Source organism: Nuphar pumila, chromosome 7 (assembly GCF_984573655.1).
Source record: "Nuphar pumila chromosome 7, dmNupPumi1.hap1.1, whole genome shotgun sequence".
NCBI lineage: Eukaryota > Viridiplantae > Streptophyta > Magnoliopsida > Nymphaeales > Nymphaeaceae > Nuphar > Nuphar pumila.
In genome coordinates this window covers 17,753,443-17,769,394 of record NC_143255.1, presented here as the reverse complement: position 1 = coordinate 17,769,394, position 15,952 = coordinate 17,753,443, and the positions used below count along the sequence as shown (strand labels likewise).

Genomic DNA, 15,952 nt, shown 5'->3' with positions numbered 1-15,952 from the left:
TCACAGCATTACATGCTTGTAGATAGGGCTGAGAAACACGATGAGCTGCTCATGACTCGGCTCATATTCCCTCATAAAGAGCTCATTTGAACTGTTGAAATATGCTTGTCCAGCTAAACACCAACAACCAATACTCGACTTGGCTCAACTTGTATAGACTCATTAATAATAAATATATTTTACACATATTTTATATCATGTAGATGGTTGAAGTGTTTGGCTTACAAATCTTGTTGCTTATAAGTTCGATACAGAAAAGTATTTTGTTAATGCTCCAGTTCGAGCTTGAATCAGTAGGTTTAGGGTTGTAATTATATTATTTTCATCTCTGAAAAATATATCTTTGGTGAATAAGCTAGCTCGTGCTCAGCTCATTTAGCTCGGGCGCTTCATGAGCTCAAGCTCAGCTCGATGCAGGAGACAAGCCGACTTGAACACACTCGGTTCGGTTGGTTCGGCTCATTTACCAGGCCTACCTGTAGGACAAGAGATCGATATTTACAAAAACTATGGCCATGGCTTCCATAACAATCTGTGACATGTGACACGCTAATCAAACTCAACGAATATTAGCGTTACCATTAATGCACATTATAATTTCTTAACAGACAAAAAGGGGTGCTCATCTTCACAGTTTTGAGACACCATCCAGCAAAAGTGTTTAATATCAGTGTCCAACTCAACGAATATTAGCATTATCCAACGCACAACATAATTTATTACATGCAAAAAAGGACCCTCACTACACACTCTTCAGATACCATCTCCAAAGAATGTCATCAACAGAATTGGAAAAGATTGATGACATGATTTGGTTTAGATTTAATCGCGGAACTCTGCCATGAATGCTTTGTGGAACTCAGTCAACCTTGAGACAACCATTGGAATCTTGTTCTCCTGAGGAAGTATCGTACACCTGAAGTGCCATGTCCCAGGCACCTTTGCAAGCACCAAGTCATAGTTTCAGTAAAAAACAAAAAACGGCAAAGATCCACTCAGGATGTTAATTTTAAAGAGCAAACTGCATCCATAGTTCTGTACTGTCTATTAAAAAAGATGAGAATTTCAAGATGTTAAACTGTATTTACAGTTTACTGTCCATAAAGCAAGAGTTGCCTGGCTCATGGATCATGCATGAATAGGGCTGCCAAACAAGCTGAGCCATTCCTTACGTAGTAAGAAATATATTTTACATGTATGTTTTTGTGATCCTATTTCTCCCAGCTCTAAAACAATGTATTTTTTTCTAGGAACAAGCTAGCTTGAACTCAGCTCGTTTAACTCAGGCTCATTATGAGCTCAAACTTGACTTGGCTCACCACAAGAATGAGCCAAGCTTGAACACTTCAAGCTCTGTTGGTTCAGCTAGTTTACCAGCCCTATGCATTAATGGTGCACGTCTGCTTCAGTCTTCTCCATCCATTTCAAAGATGGATGGATAAAGATGGAGCAGCAGTGCTGAATATCACAAAAATGGAGCATCTCCCTCTTCAAGTAGTGCCATCATGCTCAGTATTAAGGATGTTTCATAAGGAGATTTGCATCTTCTCTGCTTTTGACATTCAAGGTAGATATTGTTGCTTGTGAAACAGGCAGATACTGGCAAATTGCCACAAAGGAAGCATTGTGGTCAACTGAAAAAGGAACATTATGGTTCCTTTTTTTTCACTATTTAACCAACTTTCCAGATGATTTAATTTCTGAAAGGCAGTCTCACCTGACCAAAGCCAGATCCGGGAACAACGACAATTCCAGTTGCTTCCAAAAGGCGACGAGCATAGAACACATCAGGCACAATTTTTTCTGCATGAGAAGCTTCAATTGCTCTCTGTGGCAGGTCAATACGAGGGAAGAGATACATTGCTCCCTCGACTTTGTTGCAGGTGAAGCCTTCTAAATTGTTGAATGCCTCTTCAAGCATCTGCATTCACAATATACCCACTTGGATCAAGTTTTTACATCTCCTTCTATAAGACTCAGGCAGCTGTCCAGGTCTATGGAAACCAGACTTGGTCCCAGACTGAGCCAGGTCAAGTCATATTGATCTCAAGTAAATTTGAGAACTATTAAAAGTATGGGACCAAGTGAAAAACAGTTTTAAGATTTTGCTACTCATGGGGCCTCTCATACAAATACTGACTCTTACTATGAAGAATACAACTATTTGATGGTCACAGGTTAATGATGGCATGTATATATATATAAGAGAGAGAGAGAGAGAGACAGAGAAGCAGCAGCAGCAGAACATGCTTTTACCTTAGCACGTCTTCCAAGAGATGAAAGGATCCCATCTCTTTCAGCAGAGTAAGAATTAAAAGATGCGTCACCAACCTGCACCATTAACAGGATAACTTCAATGAAGTGAATGTTACTAGAGGAGGAGGGGGAAGAAGAAGAAGATCATATGATCATGATGATGGTCAATACCTTTGGAGGACTCATAACCAGGCTCGTAAGAATTTGACCGGATATATTTGAACACAAATTGACAGATGCAATCTTATATATTTGCTCTCTGACACTGGCATTAAAACCAGCGACCTCCATGTATCCTCCTCTTTTTCCGCATTCTCCATAATAGCCTGTTAAGGTGAAGCACTCACATGCTATCTCAATTGCTTACAGGAAGTACACCATCATATGCTAACTTCTTCAAAGTAAAATATTATTTTCGCAATTCAAGTGCCAAATAAATAAGAATACTGACAAAATCAAACAATATAAAGTAGAATGCTTGGTGATAATATCCTAGATGCTTGCAACTCAACCTGAGTGGCTGTAGTATATGGGCGACTTTAGGCAAGCAACTAACTGATGCAAACCGGTTTTTTGAGCAACAGATAAAATTATCAGTGCAAGGGTATTTTGGTTCCTAAACATATAGAAATATAAAATTTTGAATCCTTTCATGCTTTGTTGCAATTCAAGTTATAGCAAAGGTTCTAGTGGTAGATCTGTATTAAGGAAAATGGATAAATCAAGCCTTATCGCTATTAATAAAAGGAAGAAATGACCCAAACGCAAATATTGAATGCTCCATTCAACTGCCACCAGATTCTCCTTTCTTTCTTGCTCTATTCGACACCATGGAGTGCACCTATATCTCTCTCTTTATCTGCTCTCTTTCATATTTCTCTTCTTCAATATCTCTCTCCTTGCCTATGCATTGGAGGGAGGACATATGGACGTTTGATGTTTAATTCAATAAAAAATAAATGTTGAAGGTTATCTTTTGCAGCGTACTCATGGTACTACCAGTGATGGAAATTACAACACCTTGATAACACTAGTATTATACTTGATGAAAAATAAATACCTTTAGAAATTGATTGCAAAGAAACTAAAGAAATGTCCCCCTCCCCATATCCCATAGACCTTGAAATTTTCTTGAAAGAATTGAACTTCTTATTGCTAACATAAACATCTTCCTGGTATACCTGCGTTCATGAATTTAGCAAAAATATTATGGGCCATTAGAATGCATAGTGTGAACCACAATGTATTTTACAAAGCCAAAGCAATAAAAGAGAAGGTTGATGCAATAAATAAATTTTGTATGTAAAAGTATGTCATGTGATCAGAGAAGTTACCAACCTCATCAGCCATAAGAAGTAGACCCTCCTTTCTACAAAATTCAACAATATCCTTCTGATTCTCCTCTGCAAGGACCTATAAGCACAGTAAAATAAATCTAGAGGTGAGGACAAGAGTGATGGATTAACAAATTTCTTTCTTGTTAACCTCACCAGCAAACAACATAATTTAAGTCTTCCTTTTTCTCATACTAGTCAACAAAAGGGCAAAGAATGAATATTACCACAGTGCTCCAAAAGCCTATACACAATTGAGATCACTAAATTAATGGCCAAAAATGTGTAAAGGTTAACTCAGCATTGAAGACGGAGACATTTTGCAAGCTGCTTTTACAGACAGCCATTGTCCTCAGCATATATATTTATAGACATTGAACTAATATATTTACCTTTAAATATGTCCATTCCATCATTAAGTGAAATAAACAAAAAATATAACACTAACAAATAGTTCAAAAAAATCATTTATTAGGTTCATGCTTTCTAAAAGAACTTTGGATAAAGAAAATACTGACACTCACCTGACCGGTTGGGTTTCCTGGATTTATTACTACCAAGGCCTTGACTGTTATTCCCTTTGATCTAGCCTCTTCCAACTGCGTCTGCAGCTCAGAAATCTCGAGCTCCCACCCTGATGCTTCATCTAAGTAGTATGGAACCTGAAAAAAAGTTGTAATTAAAATCAGATAGTTCCTTGCATCCTCTTCAATTGCATAGGATAAATCAAAGTGACTCAACATAATAATTTCATCTTAATTGTTCAATTACCAACGTATTTTTTTAGAAAAATCATGGAAAATGTCCTATAGAATCATGCCTCTTCAAAACCCAAATGCTAAGCGTTTAAAAGCCCGTCCAAAAGTGGACAATCTATTTTGGCATTTTGGAATATCATATATCTACTGACAGAAATCAAGGCAAAACCATGTATCAACACTGAAACATTAAAAGGTCAAAGTGGAAGAAGTCAACCATCAGGAAAAGCTTACAAAAAGGCAATGAGCAAGAAAGGTGCCAAGACAGCTTTTTCAAGTGATTCTTTGTAACATGGGGCACCCCAAAGTCATTAGACTCATTACTCATTAATGTGGGAAAAAATCAGCTCCATTCCTTGAGTAAAAGAAGGCCCATTTGCCTTCCAGTTTTCTTAAATTATTCGTGTCATAAATTTAGCGAGGAAGCCATGTCTGGAAACATCTCGTATCATGGATTCATTACGAGAGAGAGAGAGAGAGAGAGAGAGAGAGAGAGAGAGAGAGAGAGAGAGAGAGAGAGAGAGCAACATACAAGAGTTCCACCATGAAGAGTAATAGACGCAGAATATAGAGGGTATTGCGGAATAGGGCACAAAATTCCATCTTTCTCTGAGCTTAAAAGCAAGTCCATCATCATGTGAACCTAATCAGAAAAGCAGAAGCATGACCTTAGAAGTTCCTGAAGACTGGTATACAAATTGTAATGCCATACAGGTAGCACAAAGGAATGAAATGAAATCCATACAGCGGGGCTAGCTCCATTTGTCAGGAAGATGTCATCTGGATTGGATGGAAAACCATCACGAGCAGTTATTGCTGCTGCTATGGTATCCCGCAGTCCCTTAATTCCCTGTGGTCAATGGAGAAAATATGATTCTAGTCTCCAACGTGTCCTGTCGTGAGGTTTTCTTGAATTCGTGCATGCATGCTAAGATGTGCTAAGTACCTGACTGTGACTGTATGCACCAGTAGCTCTTCCAGGAATCTGATCCAAAATTTCCCGAGCTCTAGAAATGGCATCAGAACTGAAACACATACAGAGGGTGTCATTGCATAATTTAAATATACAGAGATCAAAGAAGTGCATATAAATGTGAAAACAAAATAATTATGAGAGAAATGTAATTATTCCATCAACCATATTTATTTATTTTTAAATAATCAATTTCAAAATGATGTCCCTTTAAACCAAAGTTGCCTTGCAAAAAGCCACATTAAGTTGGCATGATTTGCAGAAATTGAAGTCCATCTTGGCAGTGGAATTGAGCTACTTATGGTAGGATTTACTCCAATAGTGAAACAATCCCGTTGTCTGAGTTACTAAAACTATCAACAAAAGAACAAAACTAGAGACAAACATTATCAGAGAAACCTTGAAAAAAGTCTTCACATTTAAACAGTAGGATGGACCATCATGAGGTTTGAGAAATGGCCAAAGCAAGTTTCTAGTGATGCCCACAGCATGCATCTAGGAGATCAGTAATATCCAATAACCAGGACACTCACATGATCTCTATAAATATGAGGTTCATAGTATAGTGGAATCGTTCCATCATGCTCAAGAAGAGGCTTGGTTCACATGAATATGGTATGGCATATGTCAAATGTTAAGGAGAAGAGACCTGGTTCACTTGAATATGGTGTATGTTGCTTATATTGCTTGAGTGGCAGTTTTCACAAAAATGCTTACATATACAGCTTGCAGCGGTGGACTCTAGGAATGCTGAAGATTAGTTGTGATTAAGCTAGATAAATCAAATTGAATTGTTTAATCTAATATACACTGGTCAATGAATCAATTAAACTTTTAAGTCCTTCCGATAAATAATTTGTACAAATTTCAACTAATAAACAAAGACTTACAGGGTTTTCAAATCAATCATTAATTATTATTCAGGTACCTGAATAAGCGATGAGTTTCATCCTTGTCTAGAAGAGATGGATAATCACATAAAGCAAGAACCTGCAAGAAAAACAAGTATGTTATAGAGCTTATTAAATCCTTTTTCAAAAAAAAAAAATCCAGAAGAATACAGACCTCCCTGAAGAAGGTGATTGGCTGCTGTCCAAGGGAATGTGGATTTCCGATATTGCAGTGAAGTATCTACCAAAGAAATATAAGTGAGAACTACTTTATGTCACTAGAAAGTATAAAAAACAAAAGCATTATGTGTAAAGATTGCACCATCGGCAGACTGAAAATTTTGCAATCGAGGCAAACTTGAAAAAAAAAGTATATAACATTTCAGAAAATGTTGGTTGTTCACATGGGATGGGCCAGAACTAACTGAAGCATTTGGTTTTAAGTTATAACTATACCACGGACGTTCTTTGGTTTTCATCAGCAAGCGATTATCTCTATAGATTTTCAAAATTTTATTTTTATCAGAAAAAATCTTCACAAAACTTCTGAAAATATCGGTATTTGACTATTTTCTGTTCTGGAAATCTCATGGGAATATTGTAATATTTTAAAATTATTCGACACATTTGTGACAGCTTCTTAGTAGCAAATGTATTGAACTTTTAAGTTAATTAACAGAACACCATATAGTATCGATGATCAAGTAAATGCATGACACACGTTTACACATGAAAAACGTTCATCATAAAATAGTAAAAAATAGAATCTCAGCCAATACAGAACCTGTATAGACAGATTTCACTTTGAAGGGATGCCTTCTGACAACAGGTAAAGGAAATCTCAAAACTAAATATGTAAAACAGAAAGTAAGAACATACTAAACTGTATGACCCAGACAATTCATCGGTGAATGCCAGAAACATTACAGACCTCATCAAATGGAAGAGAACCAGGGTTTGCTTTTAGCTGCTGTTGCAAACGCTGACAAAGAATAAAAATTCAACATCAGATGAAGCAGATTTGAACATAAACTAGATATATGAAGACAGTGCGTACAAATATTTCAGCAAAATTTGGTTTCCTGATAAGCAGTTGAACAAGCGAAAGCTCTACGCCATAACTTGCTGTACTTCATTTCAGACTCAGAGTAGTTCCCTTTACAAATTAAGTCACAAGAACTACAAAGTGCAATCTTATAATATCCAATAAAAACCAGAAAGAAAATTAGCAAATCATGACACTGTCTAGACTTTGACTGCATAGTCACTTCTCAAGATAATTATTGTGCTAAGTGTCATTGGTAATAAGAAGCACATGTTTAAGTAAAATACTCTTCACATGGAAAAGCTGTGAAAAAGACCTGCTAGAGTATTATATTTACCTGAGCATGGGCTACGATCTCTCCACGTACAGCATACTGACATTTAACAACCTGATAAACAAAAAACATTATTTGTTCAAGAAAGATATTGTTTGCAATAATGGATCTGATTGTACAAGACAAGTGAAGAAAATGTAAAGATTCAAGGAAATTTCAGATGATCGCACCCATAGGCGGAGCTGTGTGTGTGGGGGGGGGGGGGGGGGGGGGGCGGGCGCAGTACTGGGCTGTAGCCCAGTCCTGCCTCCCGGCCCAGTTAATTTTTTTTTTTTTTTAAAAGCCCAGTCCTAGCCCAGCCTTGATCCCATATTAAATAGATTTTTATCCATTTTTGTAGCCCAGTCCTGACTGCAGCAAATAGTTGGATTTGTCCATATGAAATAGATTTTTATTAATAATTGTAGCCATTTTTTTTTATCCCAAAAAAAATTTTTTCGGGGGCGCTGCCCCCGAACCCCAGACTATCACACCAAATATTTTTTTTTGCTACACCCCTGTTTGCCCCCCGCTCACATCAATCCTAGCTACGCCCCTGATCGCACCCACTGTCAATGCAAACTGTGAGAACCATTCGAGAATCTAAAGAAAAATATGTATGTTAGACACACCCACCAAAAAGAAAAGGTTAAATATAGTCACAGATTTAGAAAATAAAATTAGTCATGCAAAATGATTGCCTACCTCCAATCTTACAGACACACGGAAAAGCAAATAATCTCTGGAGCATGAAGTACATGTATCAATTTCTGGCATGGTAAATTGGTCTTTTCAAACACAAGTTTGAGTCAGGAGCAGCAAGAAATTGATTCAGCCATGCTGGCTTAAGAGAGGAATTACACGATAGGGTTCATCTAAGGAGTTTCCGATACCGAGTCAACTGAGTAACTTGGGAGGAGTAGACTTAATAACCCTGGTGGTGATGATACAAAAGATAGATGAAAGCAACCTAGGTTGATATCTGATTTGAGTCTTGTGTAAGTCCCATGAGTTCCGCATCAAGTTCACAATCTGAAGCTTCGATTAATAAGGAATGATACCGTGTGCACAATGAATATCAGAATAAAAAATAATACAAGAAGACAGGGTTAAGAAGCAATGAATAGCTTGAATCGTTTGATGATCAAAATAAGATATGTGATGAAGAAATCCTCCCAATACATGCCGCTGTTCCAAGTAATAGAAAATTATGCTAATTAACACAGCAGACCATTATGTAGAACACCATAATCCTTATGTTTGCTCTTTGCTCCTAACCACAAGGTTTGGATCCAAAAGACTCCATGCCAACATCAGCCATGAAGGTGATCATCTCAGCCAGTTTGCAATCACACTGCACTGACGAGTCTTTAGGATGCATCGTGGTGTCCTACAAGGATGACTGCTGAAGATTATTGACAAAAAATGGCCTCTTCAATTTCGAGCATTCTCATAGATTCATGCATTAAAGATCAGACCCCTCTATTCAATTCCAAATCAGCTTTGCCATTTTAAAGGTAGGAATTGGTTTGTACAGTTCCCATAGTTATTTCAGGAAGATCCCAGCGAATCATGGAATCATGTCAAGATAATTTCAGAAACTCAAGGCACAATAACAGGACTTCTTTTTTCAAATTCCCGACAAATTAACAATCATTCCCAGATATAAAAGAAGAAAGACAAAACCCACCTTTTCACTGCAACTCCAAACAATGTAGTCCAATACTAAAGACTCAAAACAGAGAAGGAGAAAAAAGAAAAAAAAAACAAACCGACAGGGAGAAAAAAAGGCACTTCTTTAGTTACTTCCAGCAGAAGTTAATTTAATTTCTATACGCCAGAGAACATAAAAATTATTACTTGATAAATATAAAAATCACAAATAAATCATCAAGGAACGCAAATCCCAGAACATGACAGGAGGCCAAAAACATAAGGGTCGAAATCCTTTAATCTAAAACAACAAATATGTAATATCCCGACTTCCTCATTTACAAAACTCTCCACTCAACAGTAGAATAAGACCCTCCTCTATCTCTGTCTCTAACTAACACCTGATGAAAAGCTTCAAACTTTTTCACCAACAACCGGGATCTAATTCAAAATTTCAATAAGAAGAAGAGAAGAAAGAGAAGAAAATAAGAATAGGAGGAAGAATAACAAGTTTACTTTGGGATTGATTGTATCGACTGTAATTCTAGTTCCCTCCATAACAGCAGCAGCAGAAAAGAACGAAGATGATGAAGGTAGAGACCTTTGCAATAAAACCAACCACCCTCTTACTGCTTTTTATATCCCTCCCACCCTCCAAATTGAGAGAGAGAGAGAGAGAGAGAGAGAGAGACCACTGGAATTTGGAGGGAATTTCTCTTTGTCAACGGTCGGCTGCAAGGAAAGATTGGGAGTACCCATAATTTGCCCATTACATTTAAGCAAGTTACTCATAAATCCCCTGGGGCGGGTTTTGGCTCGATACCCGGTAGGATCCAAACTGTGTAGGCAAAATTTATGTGTAGCCCATTCCCCATCTTCTCTTATCGAACCATTATTCACCAATGAACTTAAATCTGATTTCCAGTGAGATATGAAGCTCACTAACAACCAAGCCAAGCTCAAACTTGGCCGGCCTGGTTCAAGGCTTGTCTGAGTTTTGACACTCAATATAGAAAAACAAAGTCTGATCCACAGAATCTTGGCATTGACTTTACTCTTTATATATATATATATATATATATATATATATATATATATATATATAACTTGGCCTATTAGCCGCATCAACTACCTTTGGTATGAAACAAATTCATGTGCATGAAGTCATCAAAGGCTATATTTTATTTTCATAAGATGGTGATGCCCCCTGTAAGTGGGGTAGACTTATTTGGCCAGATGGAATATTTTTGGGTGTCTGGTAACATGTAGGGTTAGATCTATTAAACCAGAGTTTAATAAATAAAAATAAAATAAAAAATGCCGTGCACAAGTTGCATAAATCTCCTAATCAACTCCGATCTATGTCACAAAGACACGTGGACACGATGATGGGTGACACAGATTCGACACGTAAGTTCAGATTTTTAAAAAAATATGACATGAAGACATGAAATTGTTCAAATTTTAATAAATAAAAAATTAATCTTTTGATATTTTAATATTAAAAAATAGATTTTTATGGAAATAATACTTAAAATTATTACATAAATATTAATATATTAGTTATACATGTCAGTGTCCATGCCCACATGTCCGACATTGCCCGCTTGTATCATGGGGGACACACCACAGCGTGTCCCTGTGACATAGACTCCAATTTGCATCAAGATATATGAGCAATAAGATTCAAAGCTGAGTTTTCAAATAGAAGTAGGGATGGCAGCGGACCCGGGCAGGGGACAAGGTCTCCACCCCCGCCCCATATCAAAATCCTAACTTCCATCCCCTCACGGGTTTGGATTTTAACCTTCATCCCCAGTCCAAACGGGGTGATGCGGGGCGAGACCCAGTTTTTCCTCGGTCCATTGTCATCCTTAAAAAAAGATTGAGGACGGAACGGGGTGGGGCAAGGCGAGGATCGGGGCGGGGCAGAGAAAAGCATAAGTCCATCCCTACACGGGTTTTGATTTTAACTTCCATCCATGTTTCATGTCCTCCATCCCCGGTCCAAACGGGGCAAGGCGGGGCGGGGGCCCGTTTCCCCGGTCCACTGCCATCCCTAGTTCATAGTTCTTAGGGAAAAAAAATGAAAGGTGACATATGTGGTTTTAGTTTAGCACCTGTCAACCCCAAAAAAGAAAGAATACAAATCGCTTCATGAACCTTTAATTTATTAGTTGATGCACGTCTTGAATGACGTCCATAAGTGCTTTGTTTAGTCGGATATATTGCTGGTAGATCGTATTGCTGAAGGTCAATGAATGAATATTCACCCTTCTTCCTTTCGTGGATGCGTTTCTTTTATTGGCTTGAACCCAATTTGTTGTTGTTAGGGGTGTCAACGGATCGGACCCCATCTAGACCCGGATCTGACTAGAAGGTATCATTATCGGATTCAGATTCAGATTAAGATCTGATGGGATTTTTTATAAGAAAACCATACCCAATTCTGATGAAAATTACATAAACCAGACCCCATAATCATTCATCAAGTGTTTGTAGATGGCTTCCCAATGTTACTATATAAGTTTGTTGGGTTTTGAATTGGGATCTGTCCTCTTAAATGTACAAGGATGTATGTCTGTTACTATATTACTGCTTGTTATGAACATTTGGTTTCGAAACAGAAACTATTTCATGAGAAACACGATCAGGATCATGAACTCAGATGCTATAAAAACGGTTAAGGATATGGGGCAGGCTCAAGATCTGGATTTAGGCCATGTTTGCATGACAACCAACCAAAAGGGGCATGAGTCATTACATTGGAAGTTTGTTTGCAAATTTACTTAAAATAATTTTGTAGGCTACAAGTATAGTCCACGCTTCCGTAAAAAATTTAAGATCAAACTGTCAATGCCATGATCTCATCCAATACGTATAGCAAGTGGCAATGTAATCAAAGAAAAAAAAAGTGGCAATGTAATAAAAGAAAAACAAATTTAATTCTAATCAGAGTTTTGGACAAGTCACCAATGTCCAAACCAGCACACTTACTTTTTTTATCTTCGATGATCAAGCTGGGTGATTAAGGCCCCCCCCCCTCCTTTCTAGTAGGCAATCCCTACTAGTGGCTATATGACCAGGCAGTTATTCAACCACCCATTTCAGTGGGGTTCGAACTTACAACGTCTCATCACATGGTGACTTGCACAAGCTGCTCCTACCAAACAGACAGAGCCCTCCATCCTGTTGGTAACCAGCATGCTTACTTGACCTGGAAGCTGTATCAAGTGGCCGGGGTTGAATATTGTTGAGGGAGGATAAGGTGCACACACTTTTAGTATGCTGCTGTACCTGATCACCCTCCATCTTAGAGATATAATCTGTCAGCTGTGGGCCCAAGCAATGACAGAGGGTGATTAGGCACAGCTGCATACTGTAAGTGTGCAATTACATTGCACCTGATCCTCCCTCAATATTGTCTACCACGGTTCATTTGTAGACTGAAGAATATGGTACACCAAACCCATAAGTAGGGATGCACCCGAGCCGAGCCTGGGCTGTTCAAACTCGGCTCGGTTTAAAATCACTTTGTCTAAGCTCGGCTTGAGCTTGTAAGGCGTTGTTCCTTCGAACTTGGCTTGGTTTCGAGCTCGAGCCGAGCCAAGCCGAGCCGAGCTTAAACAAGATTTATTAAAATTTGTTTTTGCAGAGGGATTTAATTCCCTAACCTGGTTAACGTTAACCAAGGGGCCTACCATTAAGCCAAAACATGTGTTTTGAATATTATTATTGAAAACATTCTATACATACTAAAAATTCTGAGCTAAAAAAAAAAGCAAAATGCGAGATTCAAACCCAACATGTTCTTAATAAATACTAACACCTTACTCAATGAACCAAGCCTTATCGAGCTCGGCTTGATCTTGATAGGTCGTTCAAGCTCGGCTTGATAGCTCATTCGAGCTTTATACACCGGTTCAAGCTAGGCTTATTTACGAAGCGGACAAACCCGAGCCAAGCTCGAGTCGAGCCTGAGCCAGCTCGGTTCGGTATGCACTCCTTCTCACAAGGGCTCTGCACACCCGTCTAAGATCAGGTGCAATATGATTGCACAAATATTTGTGCATTAAGTACCTATTCACCCTCCACCTTGGGGACAGGGCTTGTCAGGTGTAGGACCCAAGACCTAATGGAGGGTGATGGGGGTGCTTAATGCACAATTTTTTGTGCAATCATATTGCACCCGATCAAGATTCATCTAGGTGGGTGTGCTTAATTAAAGCTTTCAAGTTGAAGGAGGTCGAGAGTTTCATACCTGGTGTATGCATCCTTTGCCGCAAAGGCCCAAAGTCATTAATGGAAAACTATTCCTGGCGAGTACTTGTGAGTTTTATATTGTGGACACCAGTCGGGTCCATGGACAACGAGATACTTCTCAGCCCTTGGTGGTGGGATATCCAAACCATGGCTGCAATTTCTCCACGCTAAATAAAAAAAAAAGGAAAATGAATTAGCAAAGCTTTGGGTCTACAAGCCCCAGTCAATCACATTTCAATGCGTTCTTATTTTCTTCAGAAATTGAAATCCAAAAAAGACTTAGAGAAATCTAAATCCAAAGTTTTGGAGTTTTCCTTTTACTTCTTTAGTGGTCCCAAAAACACTTGAATCTGAAGTCATGGACGTTGGAAAGCACGTTCCAGTGCTTCATAATTCCCACCATTAACACAAACTTACTAAAATACTATGTTTGGAAACCAGGAATTAGGTGATTTTCCTATCCAACACGAATGGCGTCTAAAGTTCACAAGTTTTATATCATAGGGTCTCCAATCACACTGCCATCCCCTAAGTTAATTACTTATAAAAGAAAAAGCCGTGTAATATGATTTATGGTTTTCATTTATTTTATTAATTGTCAGCTAAAAATATTTAAAATTTCTGGTGTGTAATGAACTATCCATCTCAATATGAAAAAATACAAGAAATAGAAAAATCTATACCAACAATGAGATTATATTCGGTTAATTGGTAAGGGGATATATTCAAGTATTGATTGGATTAGTATCAAAGGATTGTCTCTCTATAATATGTCGATAAATCTTTGAAACTCTTATTTTGATGTCAGATTTTTGGACTATTAACATAAGAGAGTTAATCAAATATCAGACTCACCATTTTTTTGATGACCAAGGAAAACCTTCATGGAGAACTGGGTCACTTGATTGGCTCATGATGCAGGAGCGAAACAGAAGACCTATGTTCATAAGGATTCATTTCAATGTTTTTTGATATTCTTATCATTTAGATCATTTTTTATATTTAGGTCATTTTGTAATGGATATTGGATCTTTATGCTTGATCTATATCTTAGTTAAGATAAGTTTGATCTTTTTAGGAGTTTAACAAATTAGGTAGTTTACTTCAATTGGGAATTGAGAGACCTCCTTTATAAAAAGATGAAAGCCCTGCGTAGAATGATTAGTTTAGAGTTTATAAAAATATTAAAATTGTTATTTTTCAGTTAATTCCAGTTATTTTTAGTTTTTATTAAGTTTCTGTAATTTTTTATTATTTTCCAGCATTTTTCTTGTCTTTTCTGGATAATTTGTAGTGTGGGTAGTTTTCTTATAAATTAATCCCCTCTCAATTTACATCAATTTGGTATCAAAATTGTGTTTTTCGCCTGGATTGCAATTGAGGGAAGATCTTGTTAATTTTAAGGGGCGCTAGACGTTCAACTCGAGGAGCAACATTGGATACATGTCATTCCATTCGAGGTACAATTATCCTACACATGAGGTGGTTCATAGCTTCTCGTCTAATTTCTCAAACCAGGGATGTTCACCATCGTCGATTAGACCAGCCGATTATCCAAACCCTAACCCCACTTATATTACATACCCACCTCCGTTTTCTATGTCCTACCCAATCTGCATCCCTGCCAGAACCCCTCCAACATCTCCCACCATTGTCACCTCTCCTTGGCCTTCTTCTTCTTTCTCACCACCACCACCACCACCACCACCACCGCTCCCTTAGCTTTCCTCCTTATTTTCCTCTTCTTTTCAACAACAACTAGCCAACCCTGGCCATTGGCGGGACCTATTGCTAAGGGCCAACCCATCTCTTTCCTTCGACGGTGCTGAAAGGTAGTCGCCGACCAACCCAGACCAATAACATACCCGGTTAGCCGCCGCTGGCCCATGGGGCGAAACCCACCGACAGTCCCTCTGTCTCACCCTCTCTCTATCCCTCTTCGTTCATGTCTTATAGCCATAGCCGCCGGACAATACCTAACCGGTGACCCATCGTCGGCCATGTACAACCAGTGACCCATCATCGGCCATGTACAACCAGTGACCCATCATCGATGGGAGAGCCACAGTCGGTTGCCGTGGCTGCCCCATTTTTGTTTGTCCCTTCTTACAAGATGGCATCGACTAGACGGCCTTACCACCACCACATGGTACCGCTGCTGTCAGCTTCTTGCCATCATCTACAGTGTGTAGCGGCATGCCTTGGATGCTGAAAATGCAGCAGAAACAACCGGTGGTGGAGACCAAGACACCGACGGTTTCCCTTTCCAAACAGTGGGTGGCACGATAGCCAGACCGTCAGCTGGCTGCTGGTGGGAGGCCTAGCCGCCAGTCGCAACACCCCCTCGAGCCCTAACAAGCCCAGTGGGGGAGCCATATATGTGCCCTAACACGGGTGGGGAGGCATCGGGTCGGGAGTCCCACCCACAGAAACAGGTGGTAAAACCGGTTCATTCTCGAATAAATTC

The 15,952-nt window shown here is 38.7% G+C and overlaps 1 protein-coding gene across 1 annotated transcript; it reads right to left on the bottom strand.

Annotated features, from left to right (window-relative positions):
• Positions 1-816: 816 nt before the first annotated feature.
• On the bottom strand, positions 817-9,780 carry LOC149831342 (alanine aminotransferase 2-like). The gene is made up of 15 exons (XM_090012035.1): positions 9,739-9,780; positions 7,594-7,644; positions 7,143-7,193; positions 6,387-6,452; positions 6,250-6,311; positions 5,295-5,373; positions 5,094-5,198; positions 4,881-4,991; positions 4,115-4,252; positions 3,595-3,669; positions 3,317-3,437; positions 2,428-2,582; positions 2,257-2,331; positions 1,718-1,921; positions 817-939 (listed from the first exon to the last, which is right to left on the bottom strand). Exons 1-15 carry the CDS (start codon positions 9,778-9,780, stop codon positions 823-825), a joined length of 1,452 nt encoding a protein of 483 aa, XP_089868161.1. The 3' UTR covers positions 817-822.
• Positions 9,781-15,952: the final 6,172 nt, after the last annotated feature.